Source organism: Brachypodium distachyon, chromosome 1 (genome assembly GCF_000005505.3).
Source record: "Brachypodium distachyon strain Bd21 chromosome 1, Brachypodium_distachyon_v3.0, whole genome shotgun sequence".
In the NCBI taxonomy this organism is placed as follows: domain Eukaryota; kingdom Viridiplantae; phylum Streptophyta; class Magnoliopsida; order Poales; family Poaceae; genus Brachypodium; species Brachypodium distachyon.
Window position 1 is genome coordinate 28,180,376 of NC_016131.3, and position 20,086 is coordinate 28,200,461.

At 47.8% G+C, this 20,086-nt stretch overlaps 2 protein-coding genes and 1 long non-coding RNA gene across 6 annotated transcripts; 1 reads left to right on the forward strand and 2 right to left on the reverse strand.

The window, feature by feature from the left end:
• Positions 1–978: 978 nt before the first annotated feature.
• Positions 979–4,949, reverse strand: LOC112270877. Its single transcript, XR_002963437.1, has 3 exons — positions 3,528–4,949; positions 1,290–1,906; positions 979–1,214 (listed from the first exon to the last, which is right to left on the reverse strand). It is a non-coding gene; the product is annotated as an uncharacterized LOC112270877 (long non-coding RNA).
• Positions 4,950–6,106: 1,157 nt separating this feature from the next.
• LOC100825055 lies at positions 6,107–9,714 on the reverse strand. 4 transcript variants are annotated; one of them, XM_024459383.1, is made up of 6 exons: positions 9,562–9,714; positions 8,412–8,705; positions 8,117–8,323; positions 6,849–7,028; positions 6,507–6,662; positions 6,107–6,417 (listed from the first exon to the last, which is right to left on the reverse strand). In XM_024459383.1, exons 3-6 carry the CDS (start codon positions 8,213–8,215, stop codon positions 6,250–6,252), a joined length of 603 nt encoding a protein of 200 aa, XP_024315151.1. In that variant the 5' UTR covers positions 8,216–8,323; positions 8,412–8,705; positions 9,562–9,714; the 3' UTR covers positions 6,107–6,249. The 4 variants fall into 4 exon arrangements, with proteins under 4 accessions (XP_024315151.1, XP_024315148.1, XP_024315152.1 ...); XM_024459380.1 differs by lacking the exon at positions 9,562–9,714 and having other exon boundaries at positions 8,412–9,115; XM_024459384.1 differs by lacking the exons at positions 6,849–7,028; positions 8,117–8,323; positions 8,412–8,705 and adding an exon at positions 9,154–9,494.
• A 7,266-nt stretch (positions 9,715–16,980) lies between these two features.
• On the forward strand, positions 16,981–19,463 carry LOC104585544 (trinucleotide repeat-containing gene 18 protein). The gene has a single exon (XM_010242468.3). The coding sequence runs from the start codon at positions 17,749–17,751 to the stop codon at positions 19,048–19,050; it is 1,302 nt and encodes a 433-aa protein (XP_010240770.1). The 5' UTR covers positions 16,981–17,748; the 3' UTR covers positions 19,051–19,463.
• The last annotated feature ends 623 nt before the right edge of the window (positions 19,464–20,086 follow it).

A 20,086-nucleotide genomic window follows, 5' to 3' on the forward strand; every position in this document is an offset into this window, starting at 1 on the left:
ACAGCTAGCTGATGATCTCACCAGCTGCAGAGATTTGACAAACGGGGGCTGCAGACGATCTTGAGTCAATGCAGGTAGGTAGGTTGGGCACACACATGCGTACGTGCGTGTGAAACTAGCCATGGATGGGAGGCAAGAACCTTCATTCGGAAGATTCATCCACAGGCTTAGCACTACTGGTGACCTTGATTTAGTCTATAGTTAATTCGGGCAAAGAGTTTCTTCCTCTGACCCCAGGACGCCGAATTTCCATTTGGAGCCTGGACGGGTTCGCCCAGTCAAATGATGCCAGCATATCATATATATCGACCAGAATAAGATACTGCCCCGGCCTGCTTGGTAATCCCATTCGTTTCTTCTTCACTAGAGGAATAATACAACACGCATACATCTTACTGCTGCTACTCACCACCAACAGGGCATATTTGGACAGAAAATTCAGACAGATCAACATAAGCCTCTCTCTTCTCAGAGACTCAACTTCTCATTAACAACAACAGTTAACGATCCTGCCAAAACTCTTCATGCACTGGTCGATCGTGACCGGGAGATATTTTAATTCTGAATCGAAGCTCTTGCATTCCTAGAGGCCATGCATGGTTTGATCGATGTAAGGATACAGGACCTCCGCCGCGCGCACCACCCGCCAGAAACGACAAGGGGCGGTCGGCTTCAGTGAGGTTCGACGGAGCTCACGGAGGGACTGCAGATTGGGTGGCGCGGCCAGGGCAGAGAGCTCGGGGAAGGAAGTTCGGCCAGGCAGGTGAAGGTGGCGCAGCAGATCTTCAGGGAGGAAAGAAGGAGAGAGATGCTCGGGGAAGATGAATCGGGGAAGAGACAGACGAAGGAGAGAGAATAACGGTTCAGTTTTGCGGAGGACGCGCGACTGGATCGCCCCATCCGGCCAAATTTGCGGGATAGCTCCAGCCAGCATATGGAGGGTATATTCCCTAAAACTGGTTATCCATATACACCTCGTCCATTCAATCAAACACAGGGCATCCACTTAAAAATTGGATATCCCTGTCCCACCCAACCATCTCCACCCAACCAAACGCATTACTGAATGATGATATGATGTGACAAAATCAATTCCCCTAATCTGAAGGTCCACTCTCAGCTGAAGTGGACGTTCAATAGTTATTTTGCTATCTGAATCATAGACACATCGCTCTCTCTGCCAGTGTCGTCTGCCAAAGCCTTTGGTCCTGCTCCTGCAAGGGCATTTCGACAGTTTTATTATCTGACAGCAGTGTAAAGGACACAGTGTAAAGGACAGCGACTGTTACCTACGCAGGAGACCAGCTTGATCTCAGAACTTTTGCCACGGCAGTTGAAATTGCAGAGAGAAACCGTGAAAGATGTATTGAGTATTGACATCAGAAAACAGTAAATTCAGGTAGTAATTAATCTCTCGAAAATGGAAAGAACAGACCACACAGATGGCAACAGAAACCTGAAGCTGTCTGAAAGAAGCAGGGCCACTGTTCTTCTGCTTGCGTCATTAACGGCGGCACTCGTGCACCGGTCGATGATGACAACAAGGCATTTATTGGTGGAAAGCCGGCTGCAGGTGACCTAATCCTTCGCTGCTGATGTGATATGAGATCTCTCACATCTAATCAGAAAGAATTCTGGCGCATGTTGATCAGGTCATATCATCCGGGAGCTTTATTCCGTCAGACAGACGCAACATATCACGAAGCCCCACCATCCCCGCGTTTCGTGCGACCGATTACTAGCTAGGATCTAGGTTCCCTGTTGCTAGTATGATTGGAATTTGGAAGACTTTATGCACCCGTGCAACAATATACAAACAATATATGTACCAGTGACAATAAGGAAGAAGAAGTCGTAGCCATTTGCAGCCTCTTCTTCTTCGAATAAAAAGCCCCCATTTGCAGCCCTATGTGTGAAAAGTTGGTGCTAGGTATTAGGTAGGTACTACTACTCACTGCTGAACCCATCAGTTTGAAAAAAGAACCCATCAGTTTGAGAAAAATATATATCAAAGATCTTGTCAATGTGGACATCGCCATGCATTGGTCTCATTCAAAATTTCTTCTCACGGGAAGCTCTATCTACCATCTAGAGTAGTAACTCGATTGGCAAGTGTTAATTAAGAACAGCCCCCTTTCCTGACCTGTACGTGTTAAAGTTTGTTCTTTTCTATCCTGTTCTCTTCCATAAGAAGTTTTGACGAGTTACTTGTCAAACGTTAATCCCTCCGTCTCATATTAACTGACTTTCTATTACATGTATCTAAACGCTTTTTAGGTTTAGGTACATCCATGTTGGAGCAAATTTGAGTCACTTAATTTGAGTCACTTAATATGTTTTCTTAGTTATTTTTCCAGCTTTATCCTGGACTTTGCCTTTACTAAATCATGTCACTGCCGCCACTGAAGGAAGTGCTACTCGATCTACGGCGTAGCCAATTATTGATGGTTCATTGTCTTGCTAGGTGTCGAGAGAAACAAAAACATATCATAATATTGACGCCCGGCTTAGCTTCATTGACGCAGGAGGCTGGCTCTGCTCCCTTGCCGAGCTGCATGCCTGCATGCATTTTATCAAGGGTTCAGCACCTGACGGCACGCAACAGCTGATGCCTGAAGATGGATCCAGTCAAAAAAAAGAGAACCGCGGGACCGATCACGCTCACGCATGCATGAACCTAGATTCAAGTAAGCAACCTGCCTATCAATATCATCAAACTATGGCGCGCGCAACAGCTGGACGGCGGGAGGGAGTTCAGTTCATTGGTAGCAGCTGAGCTGGACCGATCATCATGCATTGGATGCAATGGTCCATGAGCTGAAAGGACCCCTTGCAAGCGATATGAACAGCTGCAAGCATGTCGATTTGCCAGCAGTAGGGGTCTAGAGGGGAGTTAGGTCAGGTTAACCAGGGAAATTGACTACTGTAGGCTGCCGCGCTGTCGAAACGCTGTGTGGATGGGTTGGGCAGAAATATCTGGAATACTGTAGGACAAGGAGAAAGAAGGCGTGTGCTAGTTTCTGACAACAAAAAACAGAGAGGGTGTTTTCCCCTTCGTTTCCAAAGGAGAAAAAAAAACTTGGAGGGAAAAGAGAGAGAAGGAAATGGTCACCGGCCCAATGGACCCTAAAGATGTTCATGGGCTAAACGGGCTAGGATCGCAGCGTGTCGACGGGAAAAAATTATCCCCCCTAAAAAAGGCACTCTGCTGCGTCACCTGCCGTCCTGGACTAGCAACATTTTTTCCCCACAATCCCGCGAAGAATTATTCAAACTGTTGCAACATTCCAAACACGTGCATGTGCATATAGCAATTCTTTTGGAAATGCAACAAACCCTTATTCCGACGCAACAAAAATGTGAAATAGCTTGCAGGACACGCAACATTAAAAACCAACGCATGCAGACATCTTGCTTATGCATCCGCAACAAACAATATACACGCTTAACCCTAAAAAAACAATTTACACGACGCTTAGAGCATGTCGAAACAAACTTTGCAACATGAAAGATCCAAACTCACTAACCTCTCACCATCGATAAACGGAGGCACCTAAATTCGCCAATATGGACTTGCTGCAAGGAGCCCATGGAAGGAGCCTCGTCAGAGCCGGATCAAGGTCGACCACAGATGCGTCGTATGATAATAATCATCGCAGTTGCTGCCAGCATCTCAGCACTGGCATTTCTTTTAGCACCTATTGGTTTTCTCTTCTGTGCAAGAAAGAAGGGAGCAAGAAAACAGGTAGCATCTCGAAGACTGTCAGTGACTTCAATGTACAACAAAACTAATACATGGCATTTCATCAAGTCGAACTGTAGAAGTACCTGAACAAAAAGGCAATGTAGTACGTTTCTGGGTTTCATGTTGACATGAATGATTGTAGGATTGAGTAAATAGAGTGGTGGTTCATGTATGAATGAAGTAGTCATGGTGAAGATCTGGAACTGCCAATATTTGATGTGGGGACAATTGCAGCTACTGATGGTTTCTCGATTGATAATAAGCTTAGGGAGGGTGGCTTTGGACCACCAGTATAAAAGGTAGCACTCTATATGGATGATTTTCAATCCATATGAATGCAGATATATCCAATGCATATGGATGAAATCTTAAGCAGCAGCCAGCAAGAACACTGACAGGATTCTTGTTTTAAGGTTACGACAGGAAAACAGAAGTATTCCCAATGAACTGACAATGATAGCAATTTGAATATTCAAAACTAATAAATTTGATATTATTTCATTCAAAACTAAAGGGTAGCCTCAACGATGGACAAGAAATAGCTGCTAAAACACTTCCAAAGACATCTGCACAGGGTCCTGACAAGTTCAAGAATGAGGTTATGCTGCTAGCTAAACTCCAGCATCGAAGCCTTGTTCGGTTTCTTTGCTACACTAGTGGACACGAAAGGATACTTGTATATGAATACATGGAAAAGAGCCTGGACTACATTCTATTCGGTTGATAGGCATATATTCCACAAGAAAAATCCAACAGTATCCTACTTGATTGACAACTGCGATGTCATATCATAGAAGGCATTGTTCAAGGATTACTGTATCTCTCCACCAGACCACGAGGATACAGAATCATCCATAGAGATATGAAGGCTAATAATGTTGTTCTAGACAAAAGGAGATGACTCCAAAAAATTCTGACTTTGGCTTGGCAAGAATGTTTGGCAGTGAAGAGACAGAGATCAACACACGAAAAGTGGTTGGCACATAGTAAGTATGGTAACAGGGGAAGCAATATTGAATGAATAAATGAGTCCCCCAATATTAATCATATAGATGTGGCTCTTCTGTAGTGGTTATATGTCTCCCGAGTATGCAATGGAAACTCGACAGAGACTCTGTATTTAGTTTTGGAGTGTTACTGCTAGAAATAATTAGTGGTAGTACGAGGGGTGTATTCCAAGTCAAATCATCTAAATCTTCTAGGACATGTGAGACATACCTAGATGGACTACTCAAATGCAAGTTGTATTTCTCAGTTCAACTTCAAAGTAACTTGGTCAAGTTTTTGTTTTGTAGGCATGGAGCTTATGGAGTGAATCCAAAGGCAGAATTAGCAGATGAAACCATGAATGGTTCTTTCAACTCAGATGGACTACTCAGATGCATCAGAGTATCAGACTGGGACTCCTGTGTGCGCAAGAGAACCCAGATGACCGTCCATTGATGTCTCAGGTGTTTCTGGTGTTATCTGCAATAGATCCTGACACACTGCCAACTCCTAGGCAGCCTGGATTTTCAGCTAGAACAATTCTAATGGAAACAGACACAACATCAAGCAGGCCAGACTGCAGCATATTCGACAGCTCCACAGTTACTATATACTTGAAGGTCGATAGGAGGCTAAGTTATTTGTTGGACATGCAGGGGGGAGTGTGTTAAAAAAAATCGACCTACATGGAATAGCCCTTTGGCTTTCTTTATAAAGGAAATACAACTGTGAGCTCCCTGCGGAATCCAGTAACTGAACACAGGTGCGCTGGGCGTGCACTCAGGCACCTAGCCAACTGAGCGATGCTCAGTTCTCTGGGGAATGTGTGTTATACAATGAAATTACTACATTAGTGCTTTCTTTATCACCTCGTGCATTTGAGCAAAAGTTATCACATTATAATTGAATAATGCCAAAAACTAGAATGATCATTGCTTCAGTTTAGCAGTCATTTTAAACTGTAGTAGCAACTGAAGCTAAGAAATTACCATTATCTCATAATATTTCAAAGCACTTCGCACCATTAATATTCCGTGTGCTGAAGGTCTCAAACTTTCATTTCTTCAAGATCCTTTTTCTTATTTATTAATAAATATTAATAAACTAGCTTAGATCAACATGTGGCCTCTTATTGGACCACTTTTTCGTAAATAATCAGGGAAATCCCCAAAACAACATTTTCTACCAGCTATCCAGAATTTGCAGGATAATAATAAGTAACAGTTTGAGTGATACAAAAACAAGATGTAATCATCATCCATTTGTGTACACCAAATTAAGGGAAGGGGACTGAAAACGTAAAGATGATCATACCTTTGTATGGTATAGACATGAATTGATTAATTAAATTATATAAATATTAGGGCGTATTCGGAAAATAACTTAGTCCTTTGGATTAGCACATTACGGCAAAAACTGTCACCTTTTACCTTCTCTGCTAGCAATAGCAGGAGAAAAAATGGCTCAAAAGAAGGAGAACTCACTACCACATTATTTACACTAACTAGCTAGTTTGGTCACCTCCGGCTGTTCAAGAAGCTCTCATACTGAGTCCCATTCAAAGTATTATAAACATCAATCCAATTATTAATATGATCACGTACTCGTTTAGTATGGATTTTCACATGCCTACTGGACAGCTTTATCTTTGGTAATTTCAGAAAATCCAGGACATCTGTGAGCTTCTGAAAAATAATAAAGGAAAGCATATGTTATCTAGAGGAAAAAAGGCTGAATAATTCCGAATCAAGGTTCTAAAGCAACAGGGACTCACACTGCGATTGCTGACAACATCCTCATAGTACAGAACAATATTCAGAATAGTCTTGAAATTCACCAAAGCATCAGCTGCCAATTTATCAGACCTCTTTAGTTCAGCAATCAACGATTTTGTGATAATTGTTGGCTTATACTCAGCAAGAACATCAGCCTGCAGGAAAAAAAAGCAGGATTCTATTTTATTTTGCGTGCAGATCTACAATACTATAGCAGATAAAGTAGTTAACAGTACGGAGTGGGAATCATTGCTTTGTGAAAGCGCTAGTGGCAGAAATATAATAGAAGTCATCGTACTCCGAACTGTAAGTATGATCAAAATAAAAGAAAACATGTGAACCTCGCCTCTGTGATGCACATGAGCTTTGTGCCTTCCATTTAGTTGCTTGGTGTTTCTATCATGATCATTTGCCAATATAGATACAAAACGCTGCAGAAGATTTCTTCTTAAAAGGAAAATTGCAGACACACCCCTTCGATTGAAGTATTCAACTATCTCTTGATGATGTTTCATTAGACCCTGTCACTCCCACCAAAATAAATGCATAAAAAACTCAACCAAAACAGGCAGGCTAAATTGTTGGAAGAGATGCACAACATTTAATAATTGTAGTACAGATAATAATTCCAACAAAAGAATCAAAGGCAAAAAAATATACAAGAAATCGCGACAATCTTCAAAGCCAAAACTATAAAAAAGAAGCTTGCGAAAAAAAATAGATGTATCTGTTCCAGTCAAAATTATACCAAGAAAAAGATATCTTAGACAGCAACTTCATCTCTTCGATGGATTTTACTTGCGTAAAAACATCAACAAAACAAACAGAACATATTTACTGGCTGCCCCTTTCTAGAACGAAACATCTTTAATAAGTAAACCACCTATAGAAGGCTGATACTTCAAAAACATAAGATTCAAAATGGGGAAACAAGCTGCAATGGGGAGAAGTAAGAAAAGGTATTCACTTGGCTTTGGCTGCCCTTATTTCATTATGATAATTGGTATTTTATCAGGTTATTTCCAGGAAATCAAGGTACTCTTAACAGTGTGCTTAACTCTTGCAGGCAATTCCCATGATAAGACCAAGTTTTAAAGAGAAATTTAGCAAAATTCATTAGACAATGCCTCAAATATAATTACATTTGTTGCTTCTCAAATAGTCTACGATACTGATGAAGTGACCAAACAATTGACCAACCAGGCAACCACTCTTTAGGGTAATCTAGCTAAGGTTAAATGATAACATTATAAATTGCAAAATAGTAGTAACTTAGATTCTACAATCTGACTGAAAAAATTAGTATGATATGTGAAGTAACTACTAAGTCAGTTGTTTTACAAAGAATTAGTTTAGTTCTAGACTATAGACTACAAAAACTTAGCAGTAACCGGGAAGTCATTGTTCACACACACACAGAAAACAAATCCGTATTCACAATATACCACTACTTACAGGAATGTAACCACACATTCCACAACAGCCAGCTACTTAGAGAACATACTTCAGCCACAAACTGATAATGTTCTGCCAAAAATTATCTCACGAGCAAGTTTTTCAGCTTCTATGCAGAACTAATCAAACAGTAGTGTCATGGCAAGAATATTACCTGATTGAGCATCCATTTCAACCCTACGGCAGCTGTGCATTCATTTTTTGCAGCACTACTGAACCAGTCCAGATTGTACAATTTATCCAGTGTTTTCATGATCGATGTGATATTACTACGCCTTTCTTTGACAGAGAAAATCTCTCCATTGGAGCTAATATTCTCATGCCTATTCAATAAAGTTTCAAACCATCCACTTCCAGACCTCTGCATCGACAAGATAGCAAAGAATCTAACTGGTGTGTATGCACATTCTTTCCTAACAAACAAAAGAACAAGTTAATCGCCAGCTTACCAAAAGTTTAAAATTAGATGTCCAAGTCTTTGACCATTATCTACTATAAGTCTCTGGTGTAGGATGATGCACATAAGGGATCTCAGTCTCTGGAATGCTTGGGTGATGACAAGGTTTCTCCCTTTCTTTTTCAATCATGTTGGTCTGCTTCAGTCCAAAAAGCATCCCATTTTGCTTCAAAGATAAGGAGAATATGTATACACCGACAAGGGCGATCAAGGCTAATATAGCGATCCATAACGCCAGCGGATATCTCCTTGTAGGTTTTGTGATCACATTTGCGGTATCCTGCCACTGAAGGTGGTGGGGGTAATTAAATTGATGCATTGCACTTGCAGGGACAAAAAAAAATCAAGAAGCTGGTTCCAATTGGGCATATCCTTGAAACAATCAATGAACAATAGACAGAAAAGTAAAGAGAGGGGAAAAAAGCCGAATCCCCCCATCTCCGCATCTCCCCTCCTCCAGATCGAACCCCAGAGAAGCCCCTTCTCGATCGCCCGCTCTGCTCCTCCGGATCGTCCCTCTGCCTAGTCCCCATCCTCTTCTGCTCGACTGAGGCGGCGAGTCAAGAAGGCAGAGGAGCAGCGAGCTCGGGCTCCACCATGCCACATGCAAGAAGGCAGAGGATGCGGCAGCCGGTGGGGGATGTGGGAGGCGGCGGGTCGGGTGAAGGCAGAGGAGCAGCAGTGGTGTCGCGCTCGCGCCTCTCTCTAGGGTCGTACGAAAGGCGGCGGCGTACCTGGCTATACGGTGTCGGGGTCGCCGGCGAGTCGAGATTGGCGCGGTCGAGGTCGGAGCCGGCATGGAGCATTCCGAGGGCGGGGTTGTGGCGTCGGCGAGTCGAGGTTGGCGCGGTCGAGCTCGGAGCCAGGAGGCAACATTCCGCGAGGGCGGGGTCGTTGGCTTGTTTTCGGGACAGACGGTTCCCGAGCCGTTCCCTGGACCCCCGGAGTTGACCGGTGAGGAAGCCCTACGGACGAGTAAAAGTACCGCATATGCTGCATCAGGAGACGAGCAAGTCGCCTCGCTTCCTCGACGGCAGCCATGATCGATCCAACGAACGCATTTCAAAAGCAATTTCTAGAGAGGAGGAGATCAGCGGTTGTACTAAAACTAGTAGTGACAGATGGAGAGCTGCTGAACATACCTTTGGATCGCGTCGACCTTGTCTGCGTAGAAGCGGGAGTCTAAGGAAGGCCGGTAGTATGGAGGCGTACGGCGGCGGCGGCGGCGTGCTTCGCCGGAGAGCCGTTGGAGAAGAGGGAGGCGAATTGGCTCCAGCTCACCGCGAAGCGATGCGATTCATAGAATAGAAAGCCCTTTTACGCAAGCGAGGGAAGAAGCGTTTTCTGGGCTTTCCGTTTCTGCCGTAACCTGTGCTACCTGCTGTAACAGGCCGACGCTGAATGGGCCTCAGCTGGATTTGCTGCAGGCCCACCTCCGAGACCGTATAACGCTGCCGTCAGCCTGTCATTGAATAGCCTGCTCGTCTCGTTCGTCTCCTCACCAAATCTCCATTCCCAAGAAAAGAAAAGAAAAAAACCAAATCCTCGTTCCCCGTCCTACAACGCTCGATGCAGTCCACCATGTTTCCGACTGCATATCAGATTCGTAATTCGTTAGCGGAGGGAGGCGGCGAGCACCGGACCGGCGGCCACCGTGAGAGGAGACACGTCGTCACCGTTCCACATGGGGTGTTAAGTGGGATTCCACTAATATCCCACCTCTAGTTCAATTATAGTTCAAATTTTGAGTTTTTGAACTAAAAAATTCCTAATGAACTAGAAGTGGATTTAAGTGGGATCGGCTACTCTATTCCACCAACATTACATCCCTAGTTCCACACGCAGAATTCGTATAGGCTTGCGTACGTACGGCCAGGCGCGCTAAGACTATCAGCAGACTACAGATTCACAGTAGCATGCAGCACGCACGTACACGATTGACGATCTCGTCATGCAAATGTGCAGCAACTAGCTATGAGTGGCAGTGTACCCTGTACAGTACGAGGTGGTACTACGTACAAGCGCACTGTGCCCTGGATGAGACAAGAACAAGACATAACACTGTTCCGGCCAGCCACGATCGAGCTCGAGCTGGAGTAATTTATTAAGCGTTCCTCCGGAGACATAGCACTGTTCGATCGCCACTATGTACTGTGTAATGGTCGACAACGAGACATATATACAAGGCAGCTCATATACAAGCACTCGTCGTCTCGCCCGCTATCTGGTGGCGATGGATCACAATGAATTCACAAGCAAATTAATCAAGTCCCAGCGGTCACTTCACTGGCTCACTGTGCTGTTGTTCATGTATTGTTCGTGCAAGGCTCGATCGAGATCGCAAGGGCCGGCCGGGTAGCCAGCTACGTCTTGTTTCCGATGCAGCTTATTAATTCGCCACTGCAGCTGCCAGCCGATCGATCGCATGCAGGACGGTGCAGAGCTTGGTAAAAACTAGAAATTGCAACTCTGCGCTTGTGCAGTCGTGCCGTGAATTTGGTCTCGTTGGCATGCACCAAAGCTAGCAAGTGAGTGTGCTGAGCATCGATCAGAGCATGCAGCAGGAGCAGCGGGCACAGCTGGCTGTGCTTACACTTGGCCTCCTGTGTCCGAATAGTTAACGGCCCTGTGAACCATCACATGGCTGAGATGGCTACAGTGGATCGATCCATCTGTGGATACCTCTAGCCCTGCACAGCTAGGTGCGTATCATATTGGCAGTGCATGCACCAGTGTCTATCAGAATTCAGAATCCAGATGGAGAAGAAAAGAAATACGCACTGTACATTAACTACATGGCTTGGATCCAGGTCACTGCAACTGGATCGATCAAGCAGCCCAGTGTATGTTTGTATGTATGTATATACTACTCCATATAGCACTAGTAGTATACATCAATAGAGCCTCATCAAACCGCTCTGTACCTATGGGTCCTCAGCGTGTGTGCATCAGTCAAAAGGTTCTCCTTGCCTCCATGTGGGTTCTGCAGTTTACTTAACCGTAGAGAGCTTGAGACACATGATTGCAATGCTAATATAAGGTTGTTTTAGCTAGGTCCCCAACCGTTGTGCTGGCACAGACTCACAACTGGGAGCTCTCATGTTGGTTTGCTGCAACCAGTATTGGCCTTGGCTTGCACTACAAAGTAGAGTATTTCTGCTTCAGGGTTTTCTATGTGGCTTTTCTGCTTTTTGTCGGCCTTTCATAAAGGTGGTAAACAGGAGCAGGAGAACATGAAAAAGAGGGCCGAAAGACAAATTTTTATTGTGGCAACGTTGGGGGTGTTCACCGGTTCAGTCTTTCAGATAAGGAGCATGGATATCAGGTAAAGAGATTAGTGCAAGCATGATGCATCCATGTTCTGCGCGGCCTAATTAAAAGTCTGTCCAGCCCTTTTCAGCTGCAGTGGGTGGGTCAAATCTCAGAGCATCTCTTTCTCCTTTCTTTCAACCACAAAGATCACATGGATGTGAGGGCAAAAATATTGGTATTTTGTTGTGCTGCTGCAGGTGGCCAAGTGAGGTGAGACAGGCAGAGGATGCCACCACAGCGTTTGCTCATGTGGAACGAGGCCGTGAGAAATATTTAAGCATTGCCTGTCGCCTAAAGAGCTGAACATACTACGCCTAGGTTTGGACACCTCCGCATGCATGCAGCTTTGCTCATGTACAAAAGACCAAAGGGGGCGGTACGTTTAGTATCTTTATTTAATTTGGAGTGGGGTACTATGTGATTTGATCTTGCAGATTCTGTCAGCTGATTAATTCCTGTTTTCCAGTGAAGTTTGTGGTCATAATACGGTGAGAACTCGTGGTAAATTGTGGGACATAAAATGTAATATTGTGTAGAGTACTATATATATAACCTAACTAGTGGCAGTAGGTCCAAACTGTATTTGTACTGGCTGTCGTTTTGATATCAGTTTGCAGAAATATATGCGCTGCTTATAACAGGGCAGAAGCCTTTAATGATTAAACATTTGGAGAAGATGCAGGAGTACTAGACACTGATTTTGAACATTCATTCTTCCCACTGATCTTATTATGGTCATAACTAGTAAGCAAACCAATGATTGGGCGAGCGAAAATGCCAGATATATTGACTTGACCAACTTAACTTTCTTAACGTGTAGTATAATCCATGTATCTCGGACAATCAATTTTGTTTGTTTGGGCCGGCCGGTGTCCTGACTCCGCCGAAGCTTCGTAGAACGGTAGGAGCAGGAGCACAACAGTCTACTCACCACCCGTTTGGCGTCATGCATCTCCTTCGTGAGTTACTCTGGCACATGCATGCGCATGCTGAAGAACACAATGCATGGTTAATTTCCTAACCAGCCAAAAGCGTGGCGTGTATAGTTTTCTTTATCTAAGATTCTTCAAGTTACCGTACAATTATTTCAGTTAGTCTGTGTCTATAATTTGTTCAGTGGAAGGTAGAAAATAAATAGCCTTGCTCTCTCGTTTTACACATTCACTTTATGACACATCATCATCTATCCTAGTGGAGTACGCGTGGCAATCTTTACCAACAATTATCATACTCCCTCCGACCCATATTAATTGTCAAAATATTACATGTATCTACACGCTTTTTAAACATAGACACATTCATATTTGGGCAAACTTGAAACAAGTAGTATGAGTCTGAGAGAGTACACTATTAGAATTGTCCTTATGGGTTGGATCGGTTAGTTTAATTTGGACCGTGAGCGCGTGATTTGACCTTGCACACTAAGAGCATCTTCAGCAGAGCCCCTAAACAGGGCCGCTATCCCGTTTTTAGGGCCCAAAGCCAAAAAAACGTTCTTCAGCAGGAACTCTACTAGAACCCATATTCTAGGGAGCCTCCTAGAAACACCTCCCAAGCCCCCATTCCCAGGGGCTCTCAAGGGAGGCCCCCATTTCCTCACCTGCTTGGCCACGTCAGCATCTCTCCTCTCCCTTTTGTCTCGCCGTGCCTCCTTCCTCACTCCCGCGCGCCGCCGTCCTATGACCCGTAGTGTCGCGCGGCCCCCTTGCCTAGCAGGAGCAGGTGGCAGCCATGGTTGGGAAATGAGAGGAGAAGACCGAAGGTAGAAGATAAGAGGAGGAAAAAAAAAGAAATGACCCACTGACATGTGGGTCCCGCTGTTCAGTGAAAATGCAAAACTAAATAAGGGCTGAAATTTAGGGGCTACTACTGAAGCTTTAGGTGAAATAGGGCTAAAAAATTTAAGGGACAACCCCTATACAACTTTTAGGCGTCTTGTTTTGTGTCAAAATTTAAGGTACAACCCCTATACAAATTTATGGGGCTTTTGTTGAAGATGCTCTGAGTCAACTGATTTCTGGTTCTCGGTGAAGTTTTGTGGCGTCGAGTAACATGGTGAGAGGTTGCTGGTAAAAATGTGTCACGCAAAAAGAAAACGATGCGTCCTCAGCGTTAGTGGTAGCTAATCCAAACTGTATTTGTATCATCTGTCATTTATTTGGACAGTCACGTACCGAAGCTTAATTAGCAGGACAACATGCATGTGGCATGTATGCATTGGTTTGACTAGCTTTTTGCTCCTTTGTCATGGAGTAACAGCGTACGTACAGCTCTGCGATCGGCGGCCCGAGGTCGAGTAACGGACGGAATTTTTGCCCGGGGACCGCCCGTACAGCACGTGCCGTCCCGCCCCGCCTCGCGGAGGCAGGAAATCCTCATGCGGACCACGTAACGTACGTACGTGCCCGTCTATGATATAGCAACAAAGTACCGCCGCCAACCCGCCACCGGCCGCGGGCCGTGGTCACCAGCGCGCGGGCTCATGCCACGCTACGCAAACGCGCGCCATGCATGCTCGAATAACCCGGCCAACTCAATTGCAAACGACAGGCGGGCTATATATGCTCCTGATCGATGGGCAGCCGATCCACGGGCAACGGCTAGATGTGCAAGGTCGCGACGCTTACATGGACAGCTCCCGGTAATTCTTTTACCTATACGGAAGCAGAACAGAGAACGTGCACCTTATTGCACGTAGAAGAAGAAGAAGACAAATATGCATGCTGCATGCATGTATGCAGCGAGGGCGAACGGGATGGCCGTCCCCTCGCATCAGCATTTCAGCGACGTAGCTATTCTCCTTCCGTTCCATAAAAATTGACACGGTTTTAATTTAAAACCGTGCCAATTTTTATGTAACGGACGAAGTACTGTCATATGCCATGAGTATACTGCATGCACAAAACCGTGCATCCGTTCGTTCGTTCGTTCGCGCGGCCGTTCCCTGTGCTAGATGCTGCCTAACTTCAGCGTACTCTACACCGCCCCCTGGTTGCCGTGCGCCCGTGCCGCGCCCGTGCATCTTTTCGCTCCATCCGTTTCGTCTCTTCAGCGCGCCCATGAATCGGAAAAAAAAAAGGCTGGAGCGAAAGGAAAAAACGTACAGACAAGGCGACAGAAGGTCGATCGAAAGGAAAATGCACATTGCCACCTGCAGGGATGCATGAGACGCTCTCACTGCCTCTCTGCTTGCTGCGCCCACCGGTACGGCGGTACGTGGCCCCGCCGCGACGTCGGTCCACGGAACTTTATGGTACTCTCCGGCGTGGCGCGCGGGAAAGCTTCCTCATTTTTCGGACCCGGCGTACGTGCACGTACGTTTGTACGGGCTGATGGGTGATGGGCGCGCACAGACGAGACGGGACGGCGGACTTTTGGAATTTTTGCGAGGGCGCGCGCCGAGATCGGTTGGGTTGGACGGGAGCATGTGCACGCACAAGGCTGGGGGTAGCGTCGAGGCCGGGCGAGCGCGCTGGCGAGCTCGGACGGCCTCGGCCGAGGCGTGGTCAACGTGGGAGAGCCAGCGGAGAGCAGCGAGCGAGCAAATTCTATGGGAGCGGGTTATACACGCACGCATGCAGCTCGGGTGGTATGGTACGTTACGTACGGAGAAACGGGCCGGGTCGCCGGGAGATAAAATAGGAGCAGGCGACCGATTAATCTTGCTTATATCTTGTTACCCGTACCGCGACGGACGGCGAGGAGGAGGGAGGAATGAAGGAAGGAACCAACGAGGAAAGATCAGTTTGCCAGTAGGTAAAATGTTTGTCCTGCTGAACGATGAGACGCTTCACGCCGTTCGATCGATCGGTCCGGAAACCTGCAAGCAGGACCACACGTACCTGTGGATAGAATTCTGTATTCAGGAGACAGCGCGATCGAGTCGATTAATTGTGTGTTCAGCGTGTGATGAACCAACCAACCCGCTTGCTTGAACTCTTTTTTTTTCTTTTCTCCCAATGCAAGTCGTCCCAACCATGGCCGGTGCAAAATGTGTGATGGTCGGCACGTTATGTACGTCATCACAGTTTTAGCAAACGGGTTACTTTGGGAAATGTTATATGCACATACATCATACATGTTCGCCATTTTAACCAACCGAGCGAACCTCCATTTATCTGCTCTCTTGTCATCGGTGTCACGGTTCAGCTAGCTACCACGCCCATGATATGCAAAGTATATACTTTCTCCGTCCCAAATTAACTGACATGGTCCACGGCTTAATAAATCAACTCACATTCTCACATCACTGTCACGTTCAGACAGAAAATCTGCATCTGCATTTCATCCATGCATGGTCAGGAAAACCATGAGAGATCTCCTTTCAAGTCTGCACACGAGAAGATCTGTGATTTTTCTTTCCGACTGCCGGCGACAGAACCTGGAGTAATTCGGTAAGGGCCAAACTACGGCCCCTTTGTGCTCCCAAATCTTAACTTGGAGCCACATATAAAAAAGTTTACTCTTTTGTTGCTTAGCTCTCGCACTGTCATCGATCGCCTCCTAATAAGCTCCAGTCCATGCACAGGAAAACGGGCCCCGCCCGGCTCGTTTGTCCCTGTCAGACTGCAGCTGCATTCAAATGTCCCCCCGGCTTTTGTTAATGCAGCAAGCTGCCGCCAAAGATGCGAGTAATATGACGCTCCCGGCCAAAGTTCTCAGAGTCATGGAGTGCACCCACCTGAGACCTGTACTGCTGTACGTTTTACGCAAGGACGTACGTTTGCTGCGAAGATTCCTAAGCTCACCCGAAGAGTAACGTTAACGATATGTCGACGTATGGAAACAAAATTTCTTGTCTCGGCCATCTCCCCTCTCTTGTAAGCTCACGGGTCTGTCTATCTAGAATCTAGATAGCCTCGCGCGCTCCAGAGCTCTGGAGTTAGATCGTCGCAACTCTTGTGTCTGTATTTTTACTTTTGAAAAACAATTACTTCCTATGATCGGTATTACTTGTCTCAAATTTGCCCAAATACGGATGTATCTACGTGTAAAAAGCGTTTAGATACATGTGATATTTCGACAAATAATTTCGGCCGGAAGGAGTAACTAAGTTTGAACAGACACTTGGATCGTTTCGTTCTATGGCGGTGCAAGGAAAGTTAATTGCCCGCATTTGTGGTCGGATACTTTACATGAATCATGTGTTCGCTTTTGGAAATCTGCTTTCTTGGGTAATAATACTACTCCCCAATTTCGTTAGGAAATTGAAATAATGGCTAAACAAACCTAAAAAAAAAAGCAGCAGTACTGCCTTGGGAGGCATATCCTAGCAGCGCCACTATTTTCCAACCGCACTGGGAAAGGCAAAAGATATCCAGATGTTCTCATGACATGTCTCCATCCATTGCCAATTTGCCACCCTGAACCTAACTCGGGTATTGCTACGTACGTTGTTGTCTCAGTTTTTAGGAACACGCTACATTTGCCACATCAACGCGCATATATATTCACAGAAGAATCCATCGTGAAAACGAGACAAGCGAGCCGAAACCATTTCAACTCCCCCACGTTTATGCTTGGATCGGCCCCTCGCTGTGTCTCCCCCCTGGCCGTAGCTAGCTGTACCGATCCGGCCGGTGCCGTTTACAATTACGGGAACCCCCGCATACCGACGGACGAGCCTCCTCCGTTTCCCGTTTCCCTCCGCGCGCACTCGGAACGCCAGATCGAAATATACCGATTCGCCTCCTCCTCCTCTCTTGCTGCCGCTGCCTTCCACGAAGAAGAAGCGGACCCGCGGCTAGCGGTTTCGTTCGATCGATCGCAAACAACACACCGAAACGGGCATTTTCACCGTGCCCGCTTATATATACGCGCGCCTGCCTTTACGGCTTTACCACCTTTACCCCGCCTCGCCTCACACTCCCCTCCTCTCCCTCTCTCCGGCTCCGCCACGAGATTCGTAGTACCGCGCGCCGCCGTCTGTCTCGAGTGCGATCTGCTGGCCCGGACTGGTCTTAGCTTCTTCTAAGCTCGCGGCGTTGGATGCCCCTGACCCCGAACGCCGCCGCGCCATGACCTCCGCCGTCGCGAGCAACCTGCTGGCTCCTACCGCCGCGTCGTCGTCGTCGACGCCGTGCGGCTGGCTCGCCCCGCGCGTCTCGTTCAGCGGCCGCGACGCCATTGCCGCCGAGGAGCACGAGGAGACGGCGGTCGCGTCGACTTCTCCAGTGGCGACGCCGGCCATCTCGAAGGACTTCATTGACTTCGAGTTCAGCAGCTTCGGCGGGTGCGCCGCCAGCATGCTCCCGGCGGACGAGCTCTTCGCCGACGGTAAGCTGCTGCCGCTCCGCAAGGCCGCCGCGCCTGAGCCCGAGCCTTGTACCGCGGTGCCACCGCCGGCGAGATCACAGGCAATGCCGCCGCCCCCGGCAGAGCAGACAATGAAGCCGCTCCGCGCCGCGGCTGGCCTTGCGACGGCCGACCAGTACGTCTTCTCCCCCAAGGCGCCCAGCTGCTCGAGCCGGTGGCGCGAGCTGCTGGGGCTCAAGAGAGCGTCGTCATCATCAGCCTCACAGAGCCCCAGGCCCTCGCCTTCCCCATCGGCATTGGCCAAAACGCCCGGGAGAAGCACGACGACGGGCTCGTCAACGTCATCCGCGGCGAGGTCCCTCAAGTTCCTCCTCCAACGGAGCAACAACAACAACAACAGCAATAACGGGCGAGCATCGTCGGACCTCGCGTCGGCGCCGCTCCTCCGCGACAGCTCCGACTCGGAGGCGTCGCTCTCGCTCGCCTCCTCCCGCTTCTCGCTCTCCTCCTCGTCCTCCTCCTCGGGCGGCCACGACTCCCACGACGACATCGTAATCAACCCCCGCTTCTCCCTCGACTCCGGCGCGGATCTCAACCACCACCAGCCTCCCCGCCTCCGCCTCGTCCGCTCCTCCGGCCGCCGCCACTCCACCTCCGGCCCCCGCGGCCCGCCGCCGCCGCCGCAGCCCCGCTGCGTCTCCGTAGACTCACCGCGCATGAACTCCTCGGGGAAGATCGTCTTCCAGCAGAGCCCCCTGGAGCGCAGCTGCAGCTCCCCTTGCAGCTTCCACCACGCCGCCGCCGCCGCCTCGAAATCCCGCTCCTGCCGCGCCGCCGGCGTCGACCGGTCCTACTCCTCCGGCGGCGTCCGCGTGGCGCCCGTCGTGCTCAACGTCCCCGTCTGCTCGCGCCCGGTGTTCGGCTTCTTCAAGGACAAGCAGAAGGACTCCTCCGCCGCCGACAATGCCAGGGCGTCGCGGACCTCGTCCACGCTGGGGCGGAAGGCGCCGCCGCCGCCGCAGCAGCGGTGGAGCGGCGAGCTGCCCAAGCTTTGTTCTGGGTAATCCGATCCGGTCTACAACTTGGTCCTTTGACCGTTCGTTGAAACCTTAATTTGTCTTGTTCGCCGAAAGAAACCTGGACCGGAATGGATGGATCACTGGAGATGGAAGAAGAGATGGTGCTTGGAAAGGGAAATAGATAAGCTAGTTGCTAGGGGATGGATGGATGATGCAGTGATAAGAGGATGGGTAGATTTGGGCGTTTAACTGATTTCGTTTGTTCTTTGGGATGCCGCTCATGCCAATGTCTAATCAATTTGACCGTTTTTCTGTTTTTTTCTCTCCTTCTCCCCCACTTTCTCTCTTTGACTGTTGTACATTTGGAGTTTTGTTCTTCTCCTAAACCCTGTAAGCGCTAGCGCATCTGATTTGGTTGTTTGCAAGAAAAAGAGATCACGAGTGTCTAAGTTGTCACATTGTTCATATCAGCAAATGTTTTAGCAGCAGTTTTGCATCCTTGGTCTAACAAACAGCCAAGCTGAACTGCTGTACTATTTTGCTCCGTACGAGTAGTGTTTCGTTTTGGTTTTCAAACTTAGCTGGCATTTTTCGTGCAGAGCAACGGGAATTGGCAGACTCGAAGCGAGGAGCCCCCTCATTTTCCGTGCTTATCTGCATCGAAGTCAGCAACCGTAGTGTATTACTCACTCCGATGCTCCTACTCGTATACAGTAGTAGCCAGTGTTCCTAGGTGCCGGTTCAGGGAAAAGACGGGCGAGCCGGCCGGTCCAGCACTCGCTCACTCCAGCCCGGCTCGAGCTGCGACTCTGGATCCGGAGCACTGTGCCGCATGTGCTCCGCCTCTGAATATTCGCCCACAAATTTTTTCACCACCCCCCCCCCCCCCCCCCAATTTAAAATACGCCAAACTCCCCGCTCCCCAAAAGGCGCCACTGCACTGACGCCCGCCCGTTAACGCCACTGCATCACCACCAGGGACGGCACTGACACCCATCGATCGACCGACGTGGTCGGGTACTCGGGTCCCTCCGCCCATGTGGACGCCGCTGAGCCCTCCTCCCTCGGCGCTCTGCGGTGC

Excerpts from the sequence above, each read along its gene's own strand:
- LOC100825055 (XM_014896493.2), bottom strand. The coding sequence starts at position 8,329 with ATGCAGAGGTCTGGAAGTGGATGGTTTGAAACTTTATTGAATAGGCAT. Across the intron at positions 7,029-8,116 it reads TGAAATGGATGCTCAATCAG|GGTCTAATGAAACATCATCA; the intron begins GTAATATTCTTG and ends TGGGAGTGACAG. Across the intron at positions 6,663-6,848 it reads ATGTGCATCACAGAGGCGAG|GCTGATGTTCTTGCTGAGTA; the intron begins GTTCACATGTTT and ends TTTTTCCTGCAG.
- LOC104585544 (XM_010242468.3), top strand. The coding sequence starts at position 17,749 with ATGACCTCCGCCGTCGCGAGCAACCTGCTGGCTCCTACCGCCGCGTCG.